The sequence below is a fragment of the Gobio gobio genome (genome assembly GCF_949357685.1).
Source record: "Gobio gobio genome assembly, chromosome: 14".
Classification (NCBI taxonomy): domain Eukaryota; kingdom Metazoa; phylum Chordata; class Actinopteri; order Cypriniformes; family Gobionidae; genus Gobio; species Gobio gobio.
The window spans coordinates 1969151-1993200 of NC_137107.1; the positions used below are offsets into that span (position 1 = coordinate 1969151).

At 45.4% G+C, this 24050-nt stretch overlaps 1 protein-coding gene across 4 annotated transcripts in view; it reads left to right on the forward strand.

The window, feature by feature from the left end:
* sec24a (SEC24 homolog A, COPII coat complex component) overlaps positions 1–23874 on the forward strand; it is a 52732-nt gene extending 28858 nt beyond the window's left edge. For 2 of the 4 annotated variants that reach the window (XM_079834300.1, XM_079834298.1), the window contains 11 exons: positions 61–184; positions 2180–2338; positions 4394–4567; positions 4650–4760; positions 11385–11560; positions 11981–12118; positions 13798–13902; positions 22645–22737; positions 22838–22941; positions 23130–23251; positions 23517–23874. In XM_079834300.1, the coding sequence (XP_079690426.1) occupies positions 61–184; positions 2180–2338; positions 4394–4567; positions 4650–4760; positions 11385–11560; positions 11981–12118; positions 13798–13902; positions 22645–22737; positions 22838–22941; positions 23130–23244 (1299 nt within the window). In that variant the 3' untranslated portion in view covers positions 23245–23251; positions 23517–23874. Of the gene's footprint in view, positions 1–60; positions 185–2179; positions 2339–4393; positions 4568–4649; positions 4761–11384; positions 11561–11980; positions 12119–13797; positions 13903–22644; positions 22738–22837; positions 22942–23129 lie in introns of all 4 variants that reach the window. The other 2 variants (XM_079834299.1, XM_079834297.1) reach the window with 1 other exon arrangement.
* The last annotated feature ends 176 nt before the right edge of the window (positions 23875–24050 follow it).

Sequence of the window (24050 nt, forward strand, 5' to 3'; positions counted from 1 at the left end):
GATTGATACTTCTCTCTTTACTCATGTGATGTCTCTAATGCTGAGGGTTCTCCATTGCAGGAGGTCCAGCATCTGAATCCTGCGACGGACTTCTACAAGAAGCTGGCTCTGGACTGCTCTGGGCATCATGTGGCGGTGGACCTGTTCCTGCTCAGCGCTCAGTACTGCGACCTTTCCTCTCTAGGTCAGTCACTCACAGTCACGGCTTGAGGAAGGTGTGTGTGTGTGTGTGTGTGTGTGTGTGTGTGTGTGGGATATATGGACAGATTGGAGAAGTATGGGAAAATATGTGCATTTCCAGACTTATGCCCCAATTTCTATAATGGAAAGTTAAGAATTTAATGAAAATAAGGGCGTTTTCACAACTGAAAGTCCGCACCAAGGTCCGAACCGAAGTTCATGTTTTTATACATTTTCTACATTTGGTTAGTTTTGGTTTGGTTTCACATTGCAGTTATGCGAGCGCACTAAAGAACTGCACATGACACACTTGTGTCCACTCGTCTTCATCATGTGGGCGGCATCTGGACTGTGATTGGTTTGTAAACGGATTTGCGTCTGACGTCAAGAGTGAATGAACGGACGCATATCGCCGCCACTATTGAACAGTCGCATTGCTGGACTATGTTTTATTCGTTACGTTTAAAAGTGGACATTTCAAGCTTTATATTCACATATTTCTCATGTTTGTGAGACGAGTATCTGCTGAGTTTGGGTTTATTTGAGACGCTCCAGTTCATGTGTAAAGCATGTGATTGCTCGCGCGATTATTGTCTGCTATAGACTATTAGCTTCTTATTTATTAAATCCAGGCAATTATCTGATTAAACCTTGATTAAAATTAAGATACAATTTATACAAAACGAAATTCACATTAAAGAAAGGCTTTCTAAGCAAAATCATACAACATTTCTTTCAAAATTATTTCTGACCTTCTGTCTTCTGACATATTGCGCATCTTTTCACTTTTCATAATCAATGTAGCCTAGATGAAGTTTAAAAATAACATTATAATATTTAAACAGGAACTTCCTGTAAATGGTCTGAAAGTACGAACCATACAGAAAATGCTTTCACACTAGAAATGAACCGAACCTTTGTTCAGTTTGATCCGGACCGAGACTGCCTCTTTTAGTCGGACCGAATTTCGTCTGTTTGGTGCGGCCCGTGGTCAGGGGAGGTTTCACACCGGAAACTGAAAAAGTCCGAAAATCCGGACCAAACAAGGTGTTCGGTGATTCTTCAAACACATTATGCAGGTTATAAGCGGTTTGGGTTTCTTCTAGTTCTGTACTACAGAGCCTTTGCACAAATAAAACGTATACAGACTTTCATGAGCACTTGAGAAACCAGTAGACTTACCTTAGGACTGCAGTTTCACACACTGAGCCACTTATTGCTCCATCAGCCCATTTCATGACGTAGTTTCTCCTCCGCCACAGAGGATGTGTTAAAGCAGACCTAAGGCCTTGAAATATGACGTACTGCCCAGACCAAAGACACATTTTAAACACTTTTTTTACAGTACCAGTCTTTATTATAGACTCTTGAACTTGGCGAATAGGCCAATGGACTCAGCCGTATTGTGCCATCAGCCCATTTCCTGTCATAGTTTCTCCACCGCCACAGAGGATGTGTTAAATTGGACATTAGTCTTTGATATTAGAGCTACTACCCTAAGGAAAGACACATTTTGAACAGTAACAGTAACACTTAACTCTTTATTATAGACCCTTGAACTTGGCGAATAGGCCAAAGCAAGTATCTCTATCAAATAGATCTCTATTAATTCATATGCATCTTCTTCATAGTAAAAGGATATAGGTTATAGTGTGTGTGTATATATAAAACGTGGTATGTTGTCACCTTTGAGAAAATAACAAATATTTACAGATGACCAGATATAAAGCTGAAAATATTGCCATTTATGTTAAAAACGGTCTGAAAATCTGCAGAGGCTTGGAAATCTGAGATTGAGATTTTGAAATGGATAAAGAGACCCCTGAATAGCAGACTTGATGATATTGGACACTACCAATTCACGATTTGGCCTAAAATCCTAAAAGATTCCTCTGATCCCAGGCTAAAATCTGAAGTCTTTGATCGTTAGTTTGACGTGATTAATGTCCACTGCGATCACAATCCTATTCCTAATGTCCCTCTGTGTGTGTTCCTGCAGGCTGCATATCCAGATACTCGGCAGGAAGTGTGTATTACTACCCGTCGTACCACAAGCAGCACAGCCCGGCTCAGACGGAGCGCTTCCAGAAGGACCTGAAGCGGTACCTGACCCGCAAGATCGGCTTCGAGGCGGTCATGAGGATCCGCTGCACCAAAGGTCAGTCCGGTTCTGCTCGCCCCGAGTGTGTCCGGTTCTCCCGCCCCGAGTGTGTCCGGTTCTCCCGCCCCGAGTGTGTCCGGTTCTCCCGCCCCGAGTGTGTCCGGTTCTCTCGCCCCGAGTGTGTCCGGTTCTCCCGCCTCGAGTGTGTCCGGTTCTCTCGCCCCGAGTGTGTCCGGTTCTCTCGCCCCGAGTGTGTCCGGTTCTCTCGCCCCTAGTGTGTCCGGTTCTCCCGCCCCGAGTGTGTCCGGTTCTCCCGCCCCGAGTGTGTCCGGTTCTCTCGCCCCGAGTGTGTCCGGTTCTCCCGCCTCGAGTGTGTCCGGTTCTCCTCGCCCCGAGTGTGTCCGGTTCTCTCGCCCCGAGTGTGTCCGGTTCTCTCGCCCCGAGTGTGTCCGGTTCTCTCGCCCCGAGTGTGTCCGGTTTTCTCGGCCCGAGTGTGTCCGGTTCTCCTCGCCCCGAGTGTGTCCGGTTCTCTCGCCCCGAGTGTGTCCGGTTCTCTCGCCCCGAGTGTGTCCGGTTCTCCCGCCCCGAATGTGTCCGGTTCTCTCGCCCCGAGTGTGTCCGGTTCTCCCGCCCCGAGTGTGTCCGGTTCTCCCGCCCCGAGTGTGTCCGGTTCTCTCGCCCCGAGTGTGTCCGGTTCTCCCGCCCCGAGTGTGTCCGGTTCTCTCGCCCCGAGTGTGTCCGGTTCTCTCGGCCCGAGTGTGTCCGGTTCTCTCGCCCCGAGTGTGTCCGGTTCTCTCGCCCCGAGTGTGTCCGGTTCTCTCGCCCCGAGTGTGTCCGGTTCTCTCGCCCCGAGTGTGTCCGGTTTTCTCGGCCCGAGTGTGTCCGGTTCTCTCGCCCCGAGTGTGTCCGGTTCTCCCGCCTCGAGTGTGTCCGGTTCTCTCGCCCCGAGTGTGTCCGGTTCTCTCGCCCCGAGTGTGTCCGGTTCTCTCGCCCCGAGTGTGTCCGGTTCTCTCGCCCCGAGTGTGTCCGGTTCTCTCGCCCCGAGTGTGTCCGGTTCTCCCGCCCCGAGTGTGTCCGGTTCTCTCGCCCCGAGTGTGTCCGGTTCTCTCGCCCCGAGTGTGTCCGGTTCTACCGCCCCGAGTGTGTCCGGTTCTCTCGCCCCGAGTGTGTCCGGTTCTCTCGCCCCGAGTGCGTCCGGTTCTCTCGCCCCGAGTGCGTCCGGTTCTCTCGCCTCGAGTGCGTCCGGTTCTCTCGCCCCGAGTGCGTCCGGTTCTCCCGCCTCGAGTGCGTCCGGTTCTCCCGCCTCGAGTGTGTCCGGATCTCTCGCCCCGAGTGTGTCCGGTTCTCTCGCCCCGAGTGTGTCCGGTTCTCTCGCCCCGAGTGTGTCCGGTTCTCTCGCCCCGAGTGTGTCCGGTTCTCTCGCCCCGAGTGTGTCCGGTTCTCTCGCCCCGAGTGTGTCCGGTTCTCTCGCCCCGAGTGTGTCCGGTTCTACCGCCCCGAGTGTGTCCGGTTCTCTCGCCCCGAGTGTGTCCGGTTCTCTCGCCCCGAGTGTGTCCGGTTCTCTCGCCCCGAGTGTGTCCGGTTCTCTCGCCTCGAGTGTGTCCGGTTCTCTCGCCCCGAGTGTGTCCGGTTCTCTCGCCCCGAGTGTGTCCGGTTCTCTCGCCCCGAGTGTGTCCGGTTCTCTCGGCCCGAGTGTGTCCGGTTCTCTCGCCCCGAGTGTGTCCGGTTCTCTCGCCCCGAGTGTGTCCGGTTCTCTCGCCCCGAGTGTGTCCGGTTCTCTCGCGCCGAGTGTGTCCGGTTCTCTCGCCTCGAGTGTGTCCTGTTCTCCCGCCCCGAGTGTGTCCGGTTCTCTCGCCCCGAGTGTGTCCGGTTCTCTCGCCCCGAGTGTGTCCGGTTCTCTCGCCCCGAGTGTGTCCGGTTCTCTCGCCCCGAGTGTGTCCTGTTCTCCCGCCCCGAGTGTGTCCGGTTCTCCCGCCTCGAGTGTGTCCGGTTCTCTCGCCCTGAGTGTGTCCGGTTCTCCCGCCTCGAGTGTGTCCGGTTCTCCCGCCCCGAGTGTGTCCGGTTCTCTCGCCTCGAGTGTGTCCGGTTCTGACCCGTCTCTGTCTTCCTCAGGCCTGTCCATACACACGTTCCACGGGAACTTCTTCGTGCGCTCCACAGACCTGCTGTCACTGGCCAATGTGAACCCGGACGCTGGTTTCGCGGTGCAGATGTCCATCGAGGAGAACCTGCTGGACCTGCAGATGGTGTCCTTCCAGGCCGCGCTGCTCTACACCTCCAGCAAAGGTCCGCAGAGGTCATGTGATGATGCGCTGCGTGTGCTGTGGCGTGACGCTCACTGTGTGTGTGTGTGTGTGTGTGTGTGCAGGCGAGAGGAGGATTCGAGTGCACACGCTGTGTCTCCCGGTGGTCAACTCTCTGACCGATATCTTCGCCGGAGCAGATGTTCAGGCCATCACAGCTCTACTGGCCAGCATGGGTACGCCACACCTCCAAACCAGACCATCACTAATGAAAACTAGTGCTGGATCACAAAAACTATGACGAAAAATTTGTCATTTTGGTCCACAGATAAAGCGAGAGGAGAATAGTGAGGTTAGTGAGAGGAGAATAGTGAGGTTAGTGAGAGGAGAATAGTGAGGTTAGTGAGAGGAGAATAGTGAGGTTAGTGAGAGGAGAATAGTGAGGTTAGTGAGAGGAGAATAGTGAGGTTAGTGAGAGGAGAATAGTGAGGTTAGTGAGAGGAGAATAGTGAGGTTAGTGAGAGGAGAATAGTGAGGTTAGTGAGGTTAGTGAGAGGAGAATAGTGAGGTTAGTGAGAGGAGAATAGTGAGGTTAGTGAGAGGAGAATAGTGAGGTTAGTGAGAGGAGAATAGTGAGGTTAGTGAGAGGAGAATAGTGAGGTTAGTGAGAGGAGAATAGTGAGGTTAGTGAGAGGAGAATAGTGAGGTTAGTGAGAGGAGAATAGTGAGGTTAGTGAGAGGAGAATAGTGAGGTTAGTGAGAGGAGAATAGTGAGGTTAGTGAGAGGAGAATAGTGAGGTTAGCGAGAGGAGAATAGTGAGGTTAGCGAGAGGAGAATAGTGAGGTTAGTGAGAGGAGAATAGTGAGGTTAGTGAGAGGAGAATAGTGAGGTTAGTGAGAGGAGAATAGTGAGGTTAGTGAGAGGAGAATAGTGAGGTTAGTGAGAGGAGAATAGTGAGGTTAGTGAGGTTAGTGAGAGGAGAATAGTGAGGTTAGTGAGAGGAGAATAGTGAGGTTAGTGAGAGGAGAATAGTGAGGTTAGTGAGGTTAGTGAGAGGAGAATAGTGAGGTTAGTGAGAGGAGAATAGTGAGGTTGGCGAGAGGAGAATAGTGAGGTTAGTGAGAGGAGAATAGTGAGGTTAGTGAGAGGAGAATAGTGAGGTTAGTGAGAGGAGAATAGTGAGGTTAGTGAGAGGAGAATAGTGAGGTTAGTGAGAGGAGAATAGTGAGGTTAGTGAGAGGAGAATAGTGAGGTTAGTGAGAGGAGAATAGTGAGGTTAGTGAGGTTAGTGAGAGGAGAATAGTGAGGTTAGTGAGAGGAGAATAGTGAGGTTAGTGAGAGGAGAATAGTGAGGTTAGTGAGAGGAGAATAGTGAGGTTAGTGAGAGGAGAATAGTGAGGTTAGTGAGAGGAGAATAGTGAGGTTAGTGAGAGGAGAATAGTGAGGTTAGTGAGAGGAGAATAGTGAGGTTAGTGAGAGGAGAATAGTGAGGTTAGTGAGAGGAGAATAGTGAGGTTAGCGAGAGGAGAATAGTAAGGTTAGTGAGAGGAGAATAGTGAGGTTAGTGAGAGGAGAATAGTGAGGTTAGTGAGAGGAGAATAGTGAGGCTAGTGAGAGGAGAATAGTGAGGTTAGTGGGAGGAGAATAGTGAGGTTAGTGAGAGGAGAATAGTGAGGTTAGTGAGAGGAGAATAGTGAGGTTAGTGAGGTTAGTGAGAGGAGAATAGTGAGAATAGTGAGGTTAGTGAGGTTAGTGAGAGGAGAATAGTGAGAATAGTGAGGTTAGTGAGGTTAGTGAGAGGAGAATAGTGAGGTTAGTGAGAGGAGAATAGTGAGGTTGGCGAGAGGAGAATAGTGAGGTTAGTGAGAGGAGAATAGTGAGGTTAGTGAGAGGAGAATAGTGAGGTTAGTGAGAGGAGAATAGTGAGGTTAGTGAGGTTAGTGAGAGGAGAATAGTGAGGTTAGTGAGAGGAGAATAGTGAGGTTAGTGAGAGGAGAATAGTGAGGTTAGTGAGAGGAGAATAGTGAGGTTAGTGAGGTTAGTGAGGTTAGTGAGGTTAGTGAGAGGAGAATAGTGAGGTTAGTGAGAGGAGAATAGTGAGGTTAGTGAGAGGAGAATAGTGAGGTTAGTGAGAGGAGAATAGTGAGGTTAGTGAGAGGAGAATAGTGAGGTTAGTGAGAGGAGAATAGTGAGGTTAGTGAGAGGAGAATAGTGAGGTTAGTGAGAGGAGAATAGTGAGGTTAGTGAGAATAGTGAGGTTAGTGAGAGGAGAATAGTGAGGTTAGTGAGAATAGTGAGGTTAGTGAGGTTAGTGAGAGGAGAATAGTGAGGTTAGCGAGAGGAGAATAGTGAGGTTAGTGAGAGGAGAATAGTGAGGTTAGTGAGAGGAGAATAGTGAGGTTAGTGAGAGGAGAATAGTGAGGTTAGTGAGAGGAGAATAGTGAGGTTAGTGAGAGGAGAATAGTGAGGTTAGTGAGAGGAGAATAGTGAGGTTAGTGAGAGGAGAATAGTGAGGTTAGTGAGGTTAGTGAGAGGAGAATAGTGAGGTTAGTGAGAGGAGAATAGTGAGGTTAGTGAGAGGAGAATAGTGAGGTTAGCGAGAGGAGAATAGTGAGGTTAGCGAGAGGAGAATAGTGAGGTTAGTGAGGTTAGTGAGAGGAGAATAGTGAGGTTAGTGAGGTTAGTGAGAGGAGAATAGTGAGGTTAGTGAGAGGAGAATAGTGAGGTTAGTGAGAGGAGAATAGTGAGGTTAGTGAGAGGAGAATAGTGAGGTTAGTGAGAGGAGAATAGTGAGGTTAGTGAGAGGAGAATAGTGAGGTTAGTGAGGTTAGTGAGAGGAGAATAGTGAGGTTAGTGAGAGGAGAATAGTGAGGTTAGTGAGAGGAGAATAGTGAGGTTAGTGAGAGGAGAATAGTGAGGTTAGTGAGAGGAGAATAGTGAGGTTAGTGAGAGGAGAATAGTGAGGTTAGTGAGAGGAGAATAGTGAGGTTAGTGAGAGGAGAATAGTGAGGTTAGTGAGAGGAGAATAGTGAGGTTAGTGAGGTTAGTGAGAGGAGAATAGTGAGGTTAGCGAGAGGAGAATAGTGAGGTTAGTGAGAGGAGAATAGTGAGGTTAGTGAGAGGAGAATAGTGAGGTTAGTGAGAGGAGAATAGTGAGGTTAGTGAGAGGAGAATAGTGAGGTTAGTGAGAGGAGAATAGTGAGGTTAGTGAGAGGAGAATAGTGAGGTTAGTGAGAGGAGAATAGTGAGGTTAGTGAGAGGAGAATAGTGAGGTTAGTGAGAATAGTGAGGTTAGTGAGAGGAGAATAGTGAGGTTAGTGAGAATAGTGAGGTTAGTGAGGTTAGTGAGAGGAGAATAGTGAGGTTAGCGAGAGGAGAATAGTGAGGTTAGTGAGAGGAGAATAGTGAGGTTAGTGAGAGGAGAATAGTGAGGTTAGTGAGAGGAGAATAGTGAGGTTAGTGAGAGGAGAATAGTGAGGTTAGTGAGAGGAGAATAGTGAGGTTAGTGAGAGGAGAATAGTGAGGTTAGTGAGAGGAGAATAGTGAGGTTAGTGAGGTTAGTGAGAGGAGAATAGTGAGGTTAGTGAGAGGAGAATAGTGAGGTTAGTGAGAGGAGAATAGTGAGGTTAGCGAGAGGAGAATAGTGAGGTTAGCGAGAGGAGAATAGTGAGGTTAGTGAGGTTAGTGAGAGGAGAATAGTGAGGTTAGTGAGGTTAGTGAGAGGAGAATAGTGAGGTTAGTGAGAGGAGAATAGTGAGGTTAGTGAGAGGAGAATAGTGAGGTTAGTGAGAGGAGAATAGTGAGGTTAGTGAGAGGAGAATAGTGAGGTTAGTGAGAGGAGAATAGTGAGGTTAGTGAGGTTAGTGAGAGGAGAATAGTGAGGTTAGTGAGAGGAGAATAGTGAGGTTAGTGAGAGGAGAATAGTGAGGTTAGTGAGAGGAGAATAGTGAGGTTAGTGAGAGGAGAATAGTGAGGTTAGTGAGAGGAGAATAGTGAGGTTAGTGAGAGGAGAATAGTGAGGTTAGTGAGAGGAGAATAGTGAGGTTAGTGAGAGGAGAATAGTGAGGTTAGTGAGAGGAGAATAGTGAGGTTAGTGAGGTTAGTGAGAGGAGAATAGTGAGGTTAGCGAGAGGAGAATAGTGAGGTTAGTGAGAGGAGAATAGTGAGGTTAGTGAGAGGAGAATAGTGAGGTTAGTGAGAGGAGAATAGTGAGGTTAGTGAGAGGAGAATAGTGAGGTTAGTGGGAGGAGAATAGTGAGGTTAGTGAGAGGAGAATAGTGAGGTTAGTGAGAGGAGAATAGTGAGGTTAGTGAGGTTAGTGAGAGGAGAATAGTGAGAATAGTGAGGTTAGTGAGGTTAGTGAGAGGAGAATAGTGAGAATAGTGAGGTTAGTGAGGTTAGTGAGAGGAGAATAGTGAGGTTAGTGAGGTTAGTGAGAGGAGAATAGTGAGGTTAGCGAGAGGAGAATAGTGAGGTTAGTGAGAGGAGAATAGTGAGGTTAGTGAGAGGAGAATAGTGAGGTTAGTGAGAGGAGAATAGTGAGGTTAGTGAGGTTAGTGAGAGGAGAATAGTGAGGTTAGTGAGAGGAGAATAGTGAGGTTAGTGAGAGGAGAATAGTGAGGTTAGTGAGAGGAGAATAGTGAGGTTAGTGAGGTTAGTGAGGTTAGTGAGGTTAGTGAGAGGAGAATAGTGAGGTTAGTGAGAGGAGAATAGTGAGGTTAGTGAGAGGAGAATAGTGAGGTTAGTGAGAGGAGAATAGTGAGGTTAGTGAGAGGAGAATAGTGAGGTTAGCGAGAGGAGAATAGTGAGGTTAGTGAGAGGAGAATAGTGAGGTTAGTGAGAGGAGAATAGTGAGGTTAGTGAGAATAGTGAGGTTAGTGAGAGGAGAATAGTGAGGTTAGTGAGAGGAGAATAGTGAGGTTAGTGAGAATAGTGAGGTTAGTGAGGTTAGTGAGAGGAGAATAGTGAGGTTAGCGAGAGGAGAATAGTGAGGTTAGTGAGAGGAGAATAGTGAGGTTAGTGAGAGGAGAATAGTGAGGTTAGTGAGAGGAGAATAGTGAGGTTAGTGAGAGGAGAATAGTGAGGTTAGTGAGAGGAGAATAGTGAGGTTAGTGAGAGGAGAATAGTGAGGTTAGTGAGAGGAGAATAGTGAGGTTAGTGAGGTTAGTGAGAGGAGAATAGTGAGGTTAGTGAGAGGAGAATAGTGAGGTTAGTGAGAGGAGAATAGTGAGGTTAGCGAGAGGAGAATAGTGAGGTTAGCGAGAGGAGAATAGTGAGGTTAGTGAGGTTAGTGAGAGGAGAATAGTGAGGTTAGTGAGGTTAGTGAGAGGAGAATAGTGAGGTTAGTGAGAGGAGAATAGTGAGGTTAGTGAGAGGAGAATAGTGAGGTTAGTGAGAGGAGAATAGTGAGGTTAGTGAGAGGAGAATAGTGAGGTTAGTGAGAGGAGAATAGTGAGGTTAGTGAGAGGAGAATAGTGAGGTTAGTGAGAGGAGAATAGTGAGGTTAGTGAGAGGAGAATAGTGAGGTTAGTGAGAGGAGAATAGTGAGGTTAGTGAGAGGAGAATAGTGAGGTTAGTGAGAGGAGAATAGTGAGGTTAGTGAGAGGAGAATAGTGAGGTTAGTGAGAGGAGAATAGTGAGGTTAGTGAGAGGAGAATAGTGAGGTTAGTGAGAGGAGAATAGTGAGGTTAGTGAGAGGAGAATAGTGAGGTTAGTGAGGTTAGTGATGATGAACAAAATGATGTCAAAATGTCAGTTCAGTGTCAGTCGGTTATGTGACGCTTAAATGCTTAATGTATTACAATTGAACTAAACTCATTAGATTTTAGGAGAATAAAACGACTAGGGATGCAGCACTACAGTTAGTCCACGGTTCAATACACACCTCGGGTTTTAACCACTGGTTTTCGGTTTGGTTCTGATGGCTTGACACATCAGTTTTTTGCTATTCTATTATTAAGCAACAGGAACAGCAAGAGGTTAAAGAGAATTTAAAAAAAAAATGTATTGCAATACTCTTAAGTTTAAGTAAGGGTTTTTAAAAAAAACTTTACTTAAAAAAAAAAAAACCCTTGTACACATTCCTAGTGTACTGTATAATATAAAATAAATATATATAAAGATTTACACTGGCAGCTCAGAGCTGTACAGCAGCATTTAAGTATGAGATTGAATGAATAAATGTAAAAATAAAACACTACACAGACTTCACTATAAAATATACATTATTCTTATTAAAGCTGCTGTATTAGTTCTTCAGTCAAGAGCAGTGAGTGATTTTCTCTTTGTCTTTTGTTGTTTTATTAACATTAAAGGAATAGTTCACTCAAAAATGAAAATTCTGTCATCGATTACTCACGCACAAGTTGTTTTAAACCTGAATAAAGTCATTTCTTCTGTTGGACATAAAATATATTTTGAAGAATGTTGGAAACGAACAGTTGCTGGTCCCCATTGTAGGAAATAATAATATGAAAGTCAATCGCTACTATCAACTGTCTGTGTTCAACAGAAGAAATGAACACAGGTTATGAACAATATTAGAGTGAGTAAATAATGACATTAGAGGTGAACTGTCCCTTTAAGGCCAGTGTGTTCACTATAGGCTGCGCCGCTGTCAATTAAAGACCTGCACTCATCTAATATACACACACACACACGATTTAACTTTCACTTTAGACATTGAACCGAACAGTTCAATATTATATTGAGAATTGTGGCATCCCTAAAATCTACTGTAGATTTAAAATCTTATGATATTTAGTTGACTAAAACTAAAAACAATTCAGGCGACTAAAATATGACTAAAGCTAAATCAAAATGGCCCCTGCCCTGAGTGTGTGTGTGTGTGTGTGTTCAGCTGTGGACCGCTGTGTGTCGGCCAGTCTGGGGGATGCGCGGGACGCCCTCATCAACGCCGCCATCGACACACTGGCATCATATCGGGCATCAGTGCTGAGCATCCAGCAGCCCGGCCTCCTGGCGCCCGCATGCCTGCGCCTGTTCCCGCTCTACATCCTGGCCCTGCTCAAACACGTGCGTACGCCCTCTCTCTCTCTCTCTCTCTCTCCTCCGCTCTCTCTCTCACTCTCACTCTCTCTCTCTCTCTCTCTCTCTCTCTCTCTCTCACTCTCACTCTCACTCTCACTCTCACTCTCTCACTCTCTCTCTCTCTCTCTCTCTCTCTCTCCTCCGCTCTCTCTCTCACTCTCACTCTCTCTCTCTCTCTCTCTCTCTCTCTCTCTCTCACTCTCACTCTCACTCTCACTCTCACTCTCTCACTCTCTCTCTCTCTCTCTCTCTCTCTCTCTCTCTCTCACTCTCTCACTCTCTCACTCTCTCACTCTCTCACTCTCTCACTCTCTCTCTCTCTCTCACTCTCTCTCTCTCTCTCTCTCTCTCTCTCTCTCTCTCTCTCCTCCGCCACACCTTACCCCGGCCGCTCTTCTCTTCCAGAAAGCCTTCCGCACCAGCGCCGGCTCTCGGCTGGACGAGCGCTTGTTCTGCATGTGCCAGCTGAAGTCTCAGCCGCTGCTGTATCTCATGCTCATGATCCACCCCAGCCTGTACCGCGTGGACGACCTGAGCGACGAGGTGAGTGTGTGTGTGTGTGTGCGTCTCCTCTCCGGTGTGGTCATGTGTGTGTGTGTGTGTGTGTGTGTGTGTCGTTCTCCTCTGCTGTGTGGTCATGTGTGTGTGTGTGTGTGTGTGTGTGTCGTTCTCCTCTCCGGTGTGGTCGTGTGTGTGTGTGTGTGTGTGTGTGTCGTTCTCCTCTCCGGTGTGGTCGTGTGTGTGTGTGTGTGTGTGTGTGTGTGTGTCGTTCTCCTCTCCGGTGTGGTCATGTGTGTGTGTGTGTGTGTGTGTGTGTCGTTCTCCTCTGCTGTGTGGTCGTGTGTGTGTGTGTGTGTGTGTGTGTGTGTGTGTGTGTGTGTGTGTCGTTCTCCTCTGCTGTGTGGTCATGTGTGTGTGTGTGTGTGTGTGTGTGTCGTTCTCCTCTCCGGTGTGGTCGTGTGTGTGTGTGTGTGTGTGTGTGTGTGTCGTTCTCCTCTCCGGTGTGGTCGTGTGTGTGTGTGTGTGTGTGTGTGTCGTTCTCCTCTCCGGTGTGGTCATGTGTGTGTGTGTGTGTGTGTGTCGTTCTCCTCTGCTGTGTGGTCGTGTGTGTGTGTGTGTGTGTGTGTGTGTGTGTGTGTGTCGTTCTCCTCTGCTGTGTGGTCGTGTGTGTGTGCGTCTCCTCTCCGGTGTGGTCATGTGTGTGTGTGTGTGTGTGTGTCGTTCTCCTCTGCTGTGTGGTCGTGTGTGTGTGTGTGTGTGTGTGTGTGTGTGTGTCGTTCTCCTCTGCTGTGTGGTCGTGTGTGTGTGCGTCTCCTCTCCGGTGTGGTCATGTGTGTGTGTGTGTGTGTCGTTCTCCTCTGCTGTGTGGTCGTGTGTGTGTGTGTGTGCGCGTCTCCTCTCCGGTGTGGTCATGTGTGTGTGTGTGTGTGTGTGTGTGTGTGTGTGTGCGTGCGTCTCGTTCTCCTCTCCGGTGTGGTCATGTGTGTGTGTGTGTGCGTGCGTCTCGTTCTCCTCTGCTGTGTGTGTGTGTGTCGTTCTCCTCTGCTGTGTGGTCGTGTGTGCGTGTGTGTGTGTGTGTGTGCGTGCGTCTCGTTCTCCTCTCCGGTGTGGTCGTGTGTGCGTGTGTGTGCGCGTCTCCTCTCCGGTGTGGTCATGTGTGTGTGTGTGTGTGTGTGTGTGCGTGCGTGCGTCTCGTTCTCCTCTCCGGTGTGGTCATGTGTGTGTGTGTGTGTGTGTGTGTCGTTCTCCTCTGCTGTGTGTGTGTGTGTCGTTCTCCTCTGCTGTGTGGTCGTGTGTGCGTGTGTGTGCGCGTCTCCTCTCCGGTGTGGTCGTGTGTGTGTGTGTGTGTGTGTGTGTGTGTGTGTGTGTGTGTGTGTGTGTGTGTGTGTGTGCGTGCGTCTCGTTCTCCTCTGCTGTGTGGTCGTGTGTGTGTGCGTCTCCTCTCCGGTGTGGTCATGTGTGTGTGTGTGTGTGTGTCGTTCTCCTCTGCTGTGTGGTCGTGTGTGTGTGTGTGTGTGTGTGTGTGTGTGTGTGTGTGTGTGTGTGTGTGTGTGTGTGTGTGCGTGCGTCTCGTTCTCCTCTCCGGTGTGGTCATGTGTGTGTGTGTGTGTGTGTGTGTGTGTGTGTGTGTGTGTGTGTGTGTGTGTGTGTGTGTGTGTGTGCGTGCGTCTCGTTCTCCTCTGCTGTGTGGTCATGTGTGTGTGTGTGTGTGTGTCCTGCAGGGGGCGCTGAACATCAGTGAGCGCACTATCCCTCAGCCCAGAGCGCTGCAGTTGTCTGTGGAGCAGCTGAGCCGGGACGGGGCTTTCCTCATGGACTGCGGCACAGTGAGTACAGACACACAGCATTAACCCCACAGGCTGACCCCTGACCCCGACACTGACCCCCTGACCCCAACCCCATTCATTACCTTTATTTAACCAGGAGAGAGAACTCTCTGAGGTTAAAGTGTGTCCTGGCCAGGATAGGTAGCAGAGTTTGCATGTTCAGTTATACATGAAGTTACATGTAGACATAAAACATACAACCAATTAAAAACAATTACACACCATTAATTTACTCTCAAAATGATGGAGTGTAATTTTGAAATGGCCGCATGTCACCAGTTCTTTTAGTTTCAACTCTGGAGGAAAGTCCAGTCTGAGGCTGTGGCATATTTGAAAGACCATCTCAGTTCTGGCAAAGGGTTATAAAGAGATTATAATTAGATTCAGAAGGTAATGTATAATTGCCTTGTAGTTTCCGTTGAACCAGACCACAAAGATCCGTTAGCAGAGAACCCAATATATCTGTAGATCAGCTTTACCAGTGCAGAGAACCCAATATATCTCTGTAGATCAGCTTTACCAGTGCAGAGAACCCAATATATCTCTGTAGATCAGCTTTACCAGTGCAGAGAACCCAATATATCTCTGTAGATCAGCTTTACCAGTGCAGAGAACCCAATATATCTGTAGATCAGCTTATACCAGTGCAGAGAACCCAATATATCTGTAGATCAGCTTTACCAGTGCAGAGAACCCAATATATCTCTGTAGATCAGCTTTACCAGTGCAGAGAACCCAATATATCTGTAGATCAGCTTTACCAGTGCAGAGAACCCAATATATCTGTAGATCAGCTTTACCAGTGCAGAGAACCCAATATATCTGTAGATCAGCTTTACCAGTGCAGAGAACCCAATATATCTGTAGATCAGCTTTACCAGTGCAGAGAACCCAATATATCTGTAGATCAGCTTTACCAGTGCAGAGAACCCAATATATCTGTAGATCAGCTTTACCAGTGCAGAGAACCCAATATATCTGTAGATCAGCTTTACCAGTGCAGAGAACCCAATATATCTGTAGATCAGCTTTACCAGTGCAGAGAACCCAATATATCTGTAGATCAGCTTTACCAGTGCAGATAACCCAATATCTCTGTAGATCAGCTTTACCAGTGCAGAGAACCCAATATAGCTCTGTAGATCAGCTTTACCAGTGCAGAGAACCCAATATATCTGTAGATCAGCTTTACCAGTGCAGAGAACCCAATATATCTCTGTAGATCAGCTTTACCAGTGCAGAGAACCCAATATATCTCTGTAGATCAGCTTTACCAGTGCAGAGAACCCAATATATCTGTAGATCAGCTTTACCAGTGCAGAGAACCCAATATATCTGTAGATCAGCTTTACCAGTGCAGAGAACCCAATATATCTGTAGATCAGCTTATACCAGTGCAGAGAACCCAATATATCTGTAGATCAGCTTTACCAGTGCAGAGAACCCAATATATCTCTGTAGATCAGCTTTACCAGTGCAGAGAACCCAATATATCTCTGTAGATCAGCTTTACCAGTGCAGAGAACCCAATATAGCTCTGTAGATCAGCTTATACCAGTGCAGAGAACCCAATATATCTGTAGATCAGCTTTACCAGTGCAGAGAACCCAATATATCTCTGTAGATCAGCTTTACCAGTGCAGAGAACCCAATATATCTCTGTAGATCAGCTTTACCAGTGCAGAGAACCCAATATAGCTCTGTAGATCAGCTTATACCAGTGCAGAGAACCCAATATATCTGTAGATCAGCTTTACCAGTGCAGAGAACCCAATATAGCTCTGTAGATCAGCTTTACCAGTGCAGAGAACCCAATATATCTGTAGATCAGCTTTACCAGTGCAGAGAACCCAATATAGCTCTGTAGATCAGCTTTACCAGTGCAGATAACCCAATATATCTCTGTAGATCAGCTTTACCAGTGCAGATAACCCAATATATCTCTGTAGATCAGCTTTACCAGTGCAGAGAACCCAATATATCTCTGTAGATCAGCTTTACCAGTGCAGAGAACCCAATATATCTGTAGATCAGCTTTACCAGTGCAGAGAACCCAATATAGCTCTGTAGATCAGCTTATACCAGTGCAGATAACCCAATATATCTCTGTAGATCAGCTTTACCAGTGCAGAGAACCCAATATAGCTCTGTAGATCAGCTTTACCAGTGCAGAGAACCCAATATATCTGTAGATCAGCTTTACCAGTGCAGAGAACCCAATATATCTGTAGATCAGCTTTACCAGTGCAGAGAACCCAATATATCTCTGTAGATCAGCTTTACCAGTGCAGAGAACCCAATATATCTGTAGATCAGCTTTACCAGTGCAGAGAACCCAATATATCTGTAGATCAGCTTTACCAGTGCAGAGAACCCAATATATCTGTAGATCAGCTTATACCAGTGCAGAGAACCCAATATATCTGTAGATCAGCTTTACCAGTGCAGAGAACCCAATATATCTGTAGATCAGCTTTACCAGTGCAGATAACCCAATATATCTGTAGATCAGCTTTACCAGTGCAGAGAACCCAATATATCTCTGTAGATCAGCTTATACAAGTGCAGAGAACCCAATATATCTGTAGATCAGCTTTACCAGTGCAGAGAACCCAATATATCTCTGTAGATCAGCTTTACCAGTGCAGAGAACCCAATATATCTGTAGATCAGCTTTACCAGTGCAGAGAACCCAATATATCTCTGTAGATCAGCTTATACCAGTGCAGAGAACCCAATATAGCTCTGTAGATCAGCTTTACCAGTGCAGAGAACCCAATATATCTGTAGATCAGCTTTACCAGTGCAGAGAACCCAATATATCTGTAGATCAGCTTTACCAGTGCAGAGAACCCAATATATCTGTAGATCAGCTTATACCAGTGCAGAGAACCCAATATATCTGTAGATCAGCTTTACCAGTGCAGAGAACCCAATATATCTCTGTAGATCAGCTTTACCAGTGCAGAGAACCCAATATATCTGTAGATCAGCTTTACCAGTGCAGAGAACCCAATATATCTGTAGATCAGCTTTACCAGTGCAGAGAACCCAATATAGCTCTGTAGATCAGCTTATACCAGTGCAGAGAACCCAATATATCTGTAGATCAGCTTATACCAGTGCAGAGAACCCAATATATCTGTAGATCAGCTTTACCAGTGCAGAGAACCCAATATATCTCTGTAGATCAGCTTATACCAGTGCAGAGAACCCAATATAGCTCTGTAGATCAGCTTTACCAGTGCAGAGAACCCAATATATCTGTAGATCAGCTTTACCAGTGCAGAGAACCCAATATATCTGTAGATCAGCTTTACCAGTGCAGAGAACCCAATATATCTGTAGATCAGCTTATACCAGTGCAGAGAACCCAATATATCTGTAGATCAGCTTTACCAGTGCAGAGAACCCAATATATCTGTAGATCAGCTTTACCAGTGCAGAGAACCCAATATATCTGTAGATCAGCTTTACCAGTGCAGAGAACCCAATATATCTGTAGATCAGCTTTACCAGTGCAGAGAACCCAATATATCTCTGTAGATCAGCTTATACCAGTGCAGAGAACCCAATATAGCTCTGTAGATCAGCTTTACCAGTGCAGAGAACCCAATATATCTGTAGATCAGCTTTACCAGTGCAGAGAACCCAATATATCTGTAGATCAGCTTTACCAGTGCAGAGAACCCAATATATCTCTGTAGATCAGCTTTACCAGTGCAGAGAACCCAATATATCTGTAGATCAGCTTTACCAGTGCAGAGAACCCAATATATCTCTGTAGATCAGCTTATACCAGTGCAGAGAACCCAATATATCTGTAGATCAGCTTTACCAGTGCAGAGAACCCAATATATCTGTAGATCAGCTTTACCAGTGCAGAGAACCCAATATATCTGTAGATCAGCTTTACCAGTGCAGAGAACCCAATATATCTGTAGATCAGCTTTACCAGTGCAGATAACCCAATATCTCTGTAGATCAGCTTTACCAGTGCAGAGAACCCAATATAGCTCTGTAGATCAGCTTTACCAGTGCAGAGAACCCAATATATCTGTAGATCAGCTTTACCAGTGCAGAGAACCCAATATATCTCTGTAGATCAGCTTTACCAGTGCAGAGAACCCAATATATCTCTGTAGATCAGCTTTACCAGTGCAGAGAACCCAATATAGCTCTGTAGATCAGCTTATACCAGTGCAGAGAACCCAATATATCTGTAGATCAGCTTTACCAGTGCAGAGAACCCAATATATCTCTGTAGATCAGCTTTACCAGTGCAGAGAACCCAATATATCTGTAGATCAGCTTTACCAGTGCAGAGAACCCAATATATCTCTGTAGATCAGCTTATACCAGTGCAGAGAACCCAATATAGCTCTGTAGATCAGCTTTACCAGTGCAGAGAACCCAATATATCTGTAGATCAGCTTTACCAGTGCAGATAACCCAATATATCTGTAGATCAGCTTTACCAGTGCAGAGAACCCAATATATCTGTAGATCAGCTTATACCAGTGCAGAGAACCCAATATATCTGTAGATCAGCTTTACCAGTGCAGAGAACCCAATATATCTCTGTAGATCAGCTTTACCAGTGCAGAGAACCCAATATATCTGTAGATCAGCTTTACCAGTGCAGAGAACCCAATATATCTGTAGATCAGCTTTACCAGTGCAGAGAACCCAATATAGCTCTGTAGATCAGCTTATACCAGTGCAGAGAACCCAATATATCTGTAGATCAGCTTATACCAGTGCAGAGAACCCAATATATCTGTAGATCAGCTTTACCAGTGCAGAGAACCCAATATATCTCTGTAGATCAGCTTATACCAGTGCAGAGAACCCAATATAGCTCTGTAGATCAGCTTTACCAGTGCAGAGAACCCAATATATCTGTAGATCAGCTTTACCAGTGCAGAGAACCCAATATATCTGTAGATCAGCTTTACCAGTGCAGAGAACCCAATATATCTGTAGATCAGCTTATACCAGTGCAGAGAACCCAATATATCTGTAGATCAGCTTTACCAGTGCAGAGAACCCAATATATCTGTAGATCAGCTTTACCAGTGCAGAGAACCCAATATATCTCTGTAGATCAGCTTTACCAGTGCAGAGAACCCAATATATCTGTAGATCAGCTTTACCAGTGCAGAGAACCCAATATATCTGTAGATCAGCTTTACCAGTGCAGAGAACCCAATATATCTCTGTAGATCAGCTTTACCAGTGCAGAGAACCCAATATATCTGTAGATCAGCTTTACCAGTGCAGAGAACCCAATATATCTGTAGATCAGCTTTACCAGTGCAGAGAACCCAATATATCTGTAGATCAGCTTTACCAGTGCAGAGAACCCAATATATCTGTAGATCAGCTTTACCAGTGCAGAGAACCCAATATATCTGTAGATCAGCTTTACCAGTGCAGAGAACCCAATATATCTCTGTAGATCAGCTTATACCAGTGCAGAGAACCCAATATAGCTCTGTAGATCAGCTTTACCAGTGCAGAGAACCCAATATATCTGTAGATCAGCTTTACCAGTGCAGAGAACCCAATATATCTGTAGATCAGCTTTACCAGTGCAGAGAACCCAATATATCTGTAGATCAGCTTTACCAGTGCAGAGAACCCAATATATCTCTGTAGATCAGCTTTACCAGTGCAGAGAACCCAATATATCTCTGTAGATCAGCTTTACCAGTGCAGAGAACCCAATATATCTGTAGATCAGCTTTACCAGTGCAGAGAACCCAATATATCTCTGTAGATCAGCTTTAACAGTGCAGAGAACCCAATATATCTGTAGATCAGCTTTAACAGTGCAGAGAACCCAATATATCTGTAGATCAGCTTTACCAGTGCAGAGAACCCAATATATCTGTAGATCAGCTTTACCAGTGCAGAGAACCCAATATATCTGTAGATCAGCTTTACCAGTGCAGAGAACCCAATATATCTGTAGATCAGCTTTACCAGTGCAGAGAACCCAATATATCTCTGTAGATCAGCTTATACCAGTGCAGAGAACCCAATATAGCTCTGTAGATCAGCTTTACCAGTGCAGAGAACCCAATATATCTGTAGATCAGCTTTACCAGTGCAGAGAACCCAATATATCTGTAGATCAGCTTTACCAGTGCAGAGAACCCAATATATCTGTAGATCAGCTTTACCAGTGCAGAGAACCCAATATATCTCTGTAGATCAGCTTTACCAGTGCAGAGAACCCAATATATCTCTGTAGATCAGCTTTACCAGTGCAGAGAACCCAATATATCTGTAGATCAGCTTTACCAGTGCAGAGAACCCAATATATCTCTGTAGATCAGCTTTAACAGTGCAGAGAACCCAATATATCTGTAGATCAGCTTTACCAGTGCAGAGAACCCAATATATCTCTGTAGATCAGCTTTACCAGTGCAGATCCTGTGGATGTTCAGCGATGGCCAAGCAACACTTCTGTCTAAACCACAGCGGTGTGTTGAGAAATCACAACCAGTGATAAATCTCAGAGCAAAACACCCGACGAGACCAGGAGAGGAGCAGAGCATGCTGGGAAACTACATCCCTGTGGGAGCAGACACTCATTTCTTCCTCACTTTCAATGAGAAGCATGACTTGTTTCTAAAGTAGAATCCTAAAGTTTGTGTCTCAAGTAGTTAATATGCGAACTAAAGCGTAATGTTATCAATAATAACTCCACGGTATTTATTAGGGCTGGGTATTGACACAAATTTCACAATTCGATTTCGATTCTCAATTCAATATGGATTATTTTGGGTCTGTATCTGGTATAAAACATGGAACATTTCCTCAAGGAAAACTAATGCTGTAAACTATGGGGATACTACACTAGCCGACTAATATTGAACATACAAATTAACTGATTTGTATACAAACACTTATTACACAGTTTTTTATAAAATAATAATAAAGTTATAATATTAACTTTACAATTACATAATCATAATTACACTCCAATTAGTTTTTTGAAATATAAACATTTGGTTGTCATAAAAACTTGCCAGATTTATTCATAGGCTTCATACATGCATTAAATATTGAAGAACATTAAAAATGACAATGAATATGTAATGTGGTGCATATAATTATCAGAATGCTCCTCTAGAGTTAATTTTTCTAGCTGACTGATGAGTTTATGGACACTGGATATGGTTTTTCTGAGGAAAATGTGACATGACATTATTTACAAACCGTCTGACGTCTTTCTGCGGTTGAAACACTGAGTGATTCTGTGCATGATCTGGATTTGGGGAAGTCGTCCTGTGTCTCTAACACACTTTCAGAAGCTCATTCGTGTTTATTTAGCGCTGTAACTGATATAAGGCGGAGGAGAAGATCAGCTCATCTGATGGTTCTCTCGAGCTGACCGTATTTATGCTTTTGAATTTCGTAAAAAATAGACATAATTTGAAATCTGAGACTGTTTCATATCAATAGTAATAAAGCACAAAGATTACTGTGATTTATTGGATGGGAGGCGATACAATGTTTATTTAATTCATTAACTGAACACAGGATGACTAATCGATTCTTGGGATTTAAGAATCGATATTGTTTTGTAAAAGTGAGAATTGATTAAAATCGAGAAATCTATATTTTTTACCCAGCCCTATTAGTTATACTCTGTCACTGATGCGATCAGACTCCCTTGAGATGTTCTAAGAGCGAGGGAATTTTCTGAGGAAGTTTTAGAATATTTGAGAATAACATTTAGTTTTTTTATCGTTCAAGACGAGCCTTAAAGCACAAAGCCTATCAAAAACAGATTGTAATAACGCCACAGATTTCTGCTTCGAGGGAGCTGAACAGTAAACGATCGTGTCTTCCGCATAAAAATGAAACTTAGCAATATCAATATTAAAATCAAGACAATTTCTATATATATAGTGAATAATAATGGCCCCAACACAGAGCCCTGAGGGACTCCCTTAACCAGCTCCAGGAGATCTGACTGAACACTTCCACCTGTTCTTCCCTTTAAACCAGCAGAAAACACTATTTTCTATAATCCTACCGTTCAAAGCCTTTTTAATAATATATCGTGATCGACAGAGTCAGAGCAAACATGTGAAGCACAATGTCATCTCAGGACTCCACTATATCGTTAAGACTTTTAAAATGGCCGTAGTGGTGCGGAATCCAGATTGGTTGATTCTCAGAATATTATGATTATTTAGATACTGTGTCAATTGCTCACTAATTAATATTTCCTGCAACTTTGAGACAATACATAGCTTGGATACGATATAGTAATATGTTTTAGACGGTTGTAATAATGCATATTTGATCTCCTGAACCTGAATGAGCTCCTGCAACTGCAATAGAGGAGCAGACATTTCACAATAAGAGTCCTGCTGTATTTCCAGCTGGTTTATCATTACAAGTCACGCATTATATATTCGTTTTTGCTTACACAATAAACTGTGTTTAATTTAATTCCCATTTAATTCATATTTAGGAGGAAAGACCAGTATTAGACACATATTCAATAAAGTATCAGGGTTATAATAGTTCACTAAACATCTTCATTACTTGAAATTAAATAAAAATAAACTTATTTGAAGCTTTAGCTTAACCTGATATGGCCGACTTTACTGTTTACTATACAACTGATACAGTACATATGGATTCGCCATTAGCCACTGACCAATCAGAATGGAGCGGTTTAGCTCTGGTTAATGCGGCGCACATGCTCTCTTTCAGGTCCTGTATCTCTGGGTTGGGAGGAGCTGTAGCCCAGTGTTCCTGACGCAAGTGCTGGGCGTGGAGAGCTACACCGCGCTCCCGCTGCTCATGGTATGTCATGTGACCGCGCTCACTGTGCTGTGATTGGCTGTGATGTGTCACCTGACTGATGTGTGTGTGTGTGTGTGTGTGTGTGTGTGTGTGTCCTCAGAATCAGCTGCCCGAGCTGGACACTGCCGAATCGTCCCGACTCCGAGCTCTGATCGACTGGCTGAGAGAGCGCCGGCCGTTCCACCCCGTCCTGCACGTCATCAGGTCAGAGGCGGGCGTAACATTATGACCAGTGGAGTGGGAGGGGTATATTAGGCAGCAAGTGAACATTTAGTTGTTAGAAGCAGGAAAAATGGGCAAGCGTAAGGATTTGAGCGAGTTTGACAAGGTTATAATGTTATGCCTGATCTGATGTGTGTGTGTGTGTGTGTGTGTGTGTGCTCTTCCTCCAGAGATGAGAGTCCGCTGAAGGCCGAGCTCCTACAGAACCTGATTGAAGACCTCAGCGAGTCTGCGCTGTCCTACTATGAGTTCCTGCTGCACCTGCAACAGCAGATCTGCAAATAAAGCAGCGGTGTGTGTGACACTACAGCTGTGTGTGTGTGTGTGTGTGTGTGTGTGTGTGTGTGTGTGTGTGTGTGTGTGTGTGTGTGTGTGTGTGTGTGTGTGTGTGTGTGTGTGTGTGTGTGTGTGTGTGTGTGTGTGTGTGTGTGTGTGTGTGTGTGTGTGTGTGTGTGTGTGTGTGTGTGCAGGCCCAGCGCACAGCGTTTCTAATTTATTGCCTTTTACTAAAAAAAATGAAAATGTAGGAAAAATAGTTTCTTATGACTTTCTTACAGCCTTTATAATGTGCGATGACACTTCCTGCCGCCCATCCTCACACACTCGAGAGGACGGCGAGGCAAAGAGATGCATTGTGGGTATGTGGTGTCACACGGCCGGATTCAGACGCATTATAGAAACATGTATATTGATAAACATATATTATAGGCGACAGATTAATTTTAGTAAAGTTTATTGAGATGATGGTCAATCATGAGGTCAGAGGAGCGCTCGGGCAGGTGTATTGTGGGTAATCATTGACAGGGATATTTTTGTAATGAGCTCAGGTCATGTGACTCTGGCTCTGTGTAAATTCTCTGCAGTTTTTGTACATGTGAACTTCCTGAAGGAATGATTATTAAAGAGGAAGCCTCGCATGAGCTCAATCACTGTGTGTGTGTGTGTGTGTGTGTGTGTGTGTGTGTGTGTGTGTGTCAGCTGATCATGAGGAGCCGCCCCTGCTGAACTGCGCTGGCCAATGGCGTGTGAGTGTGTGAGTGAGGGGCGGAGCCATCATAAAGATCAGACTATGGAAAGCTGAAGCAGATCTG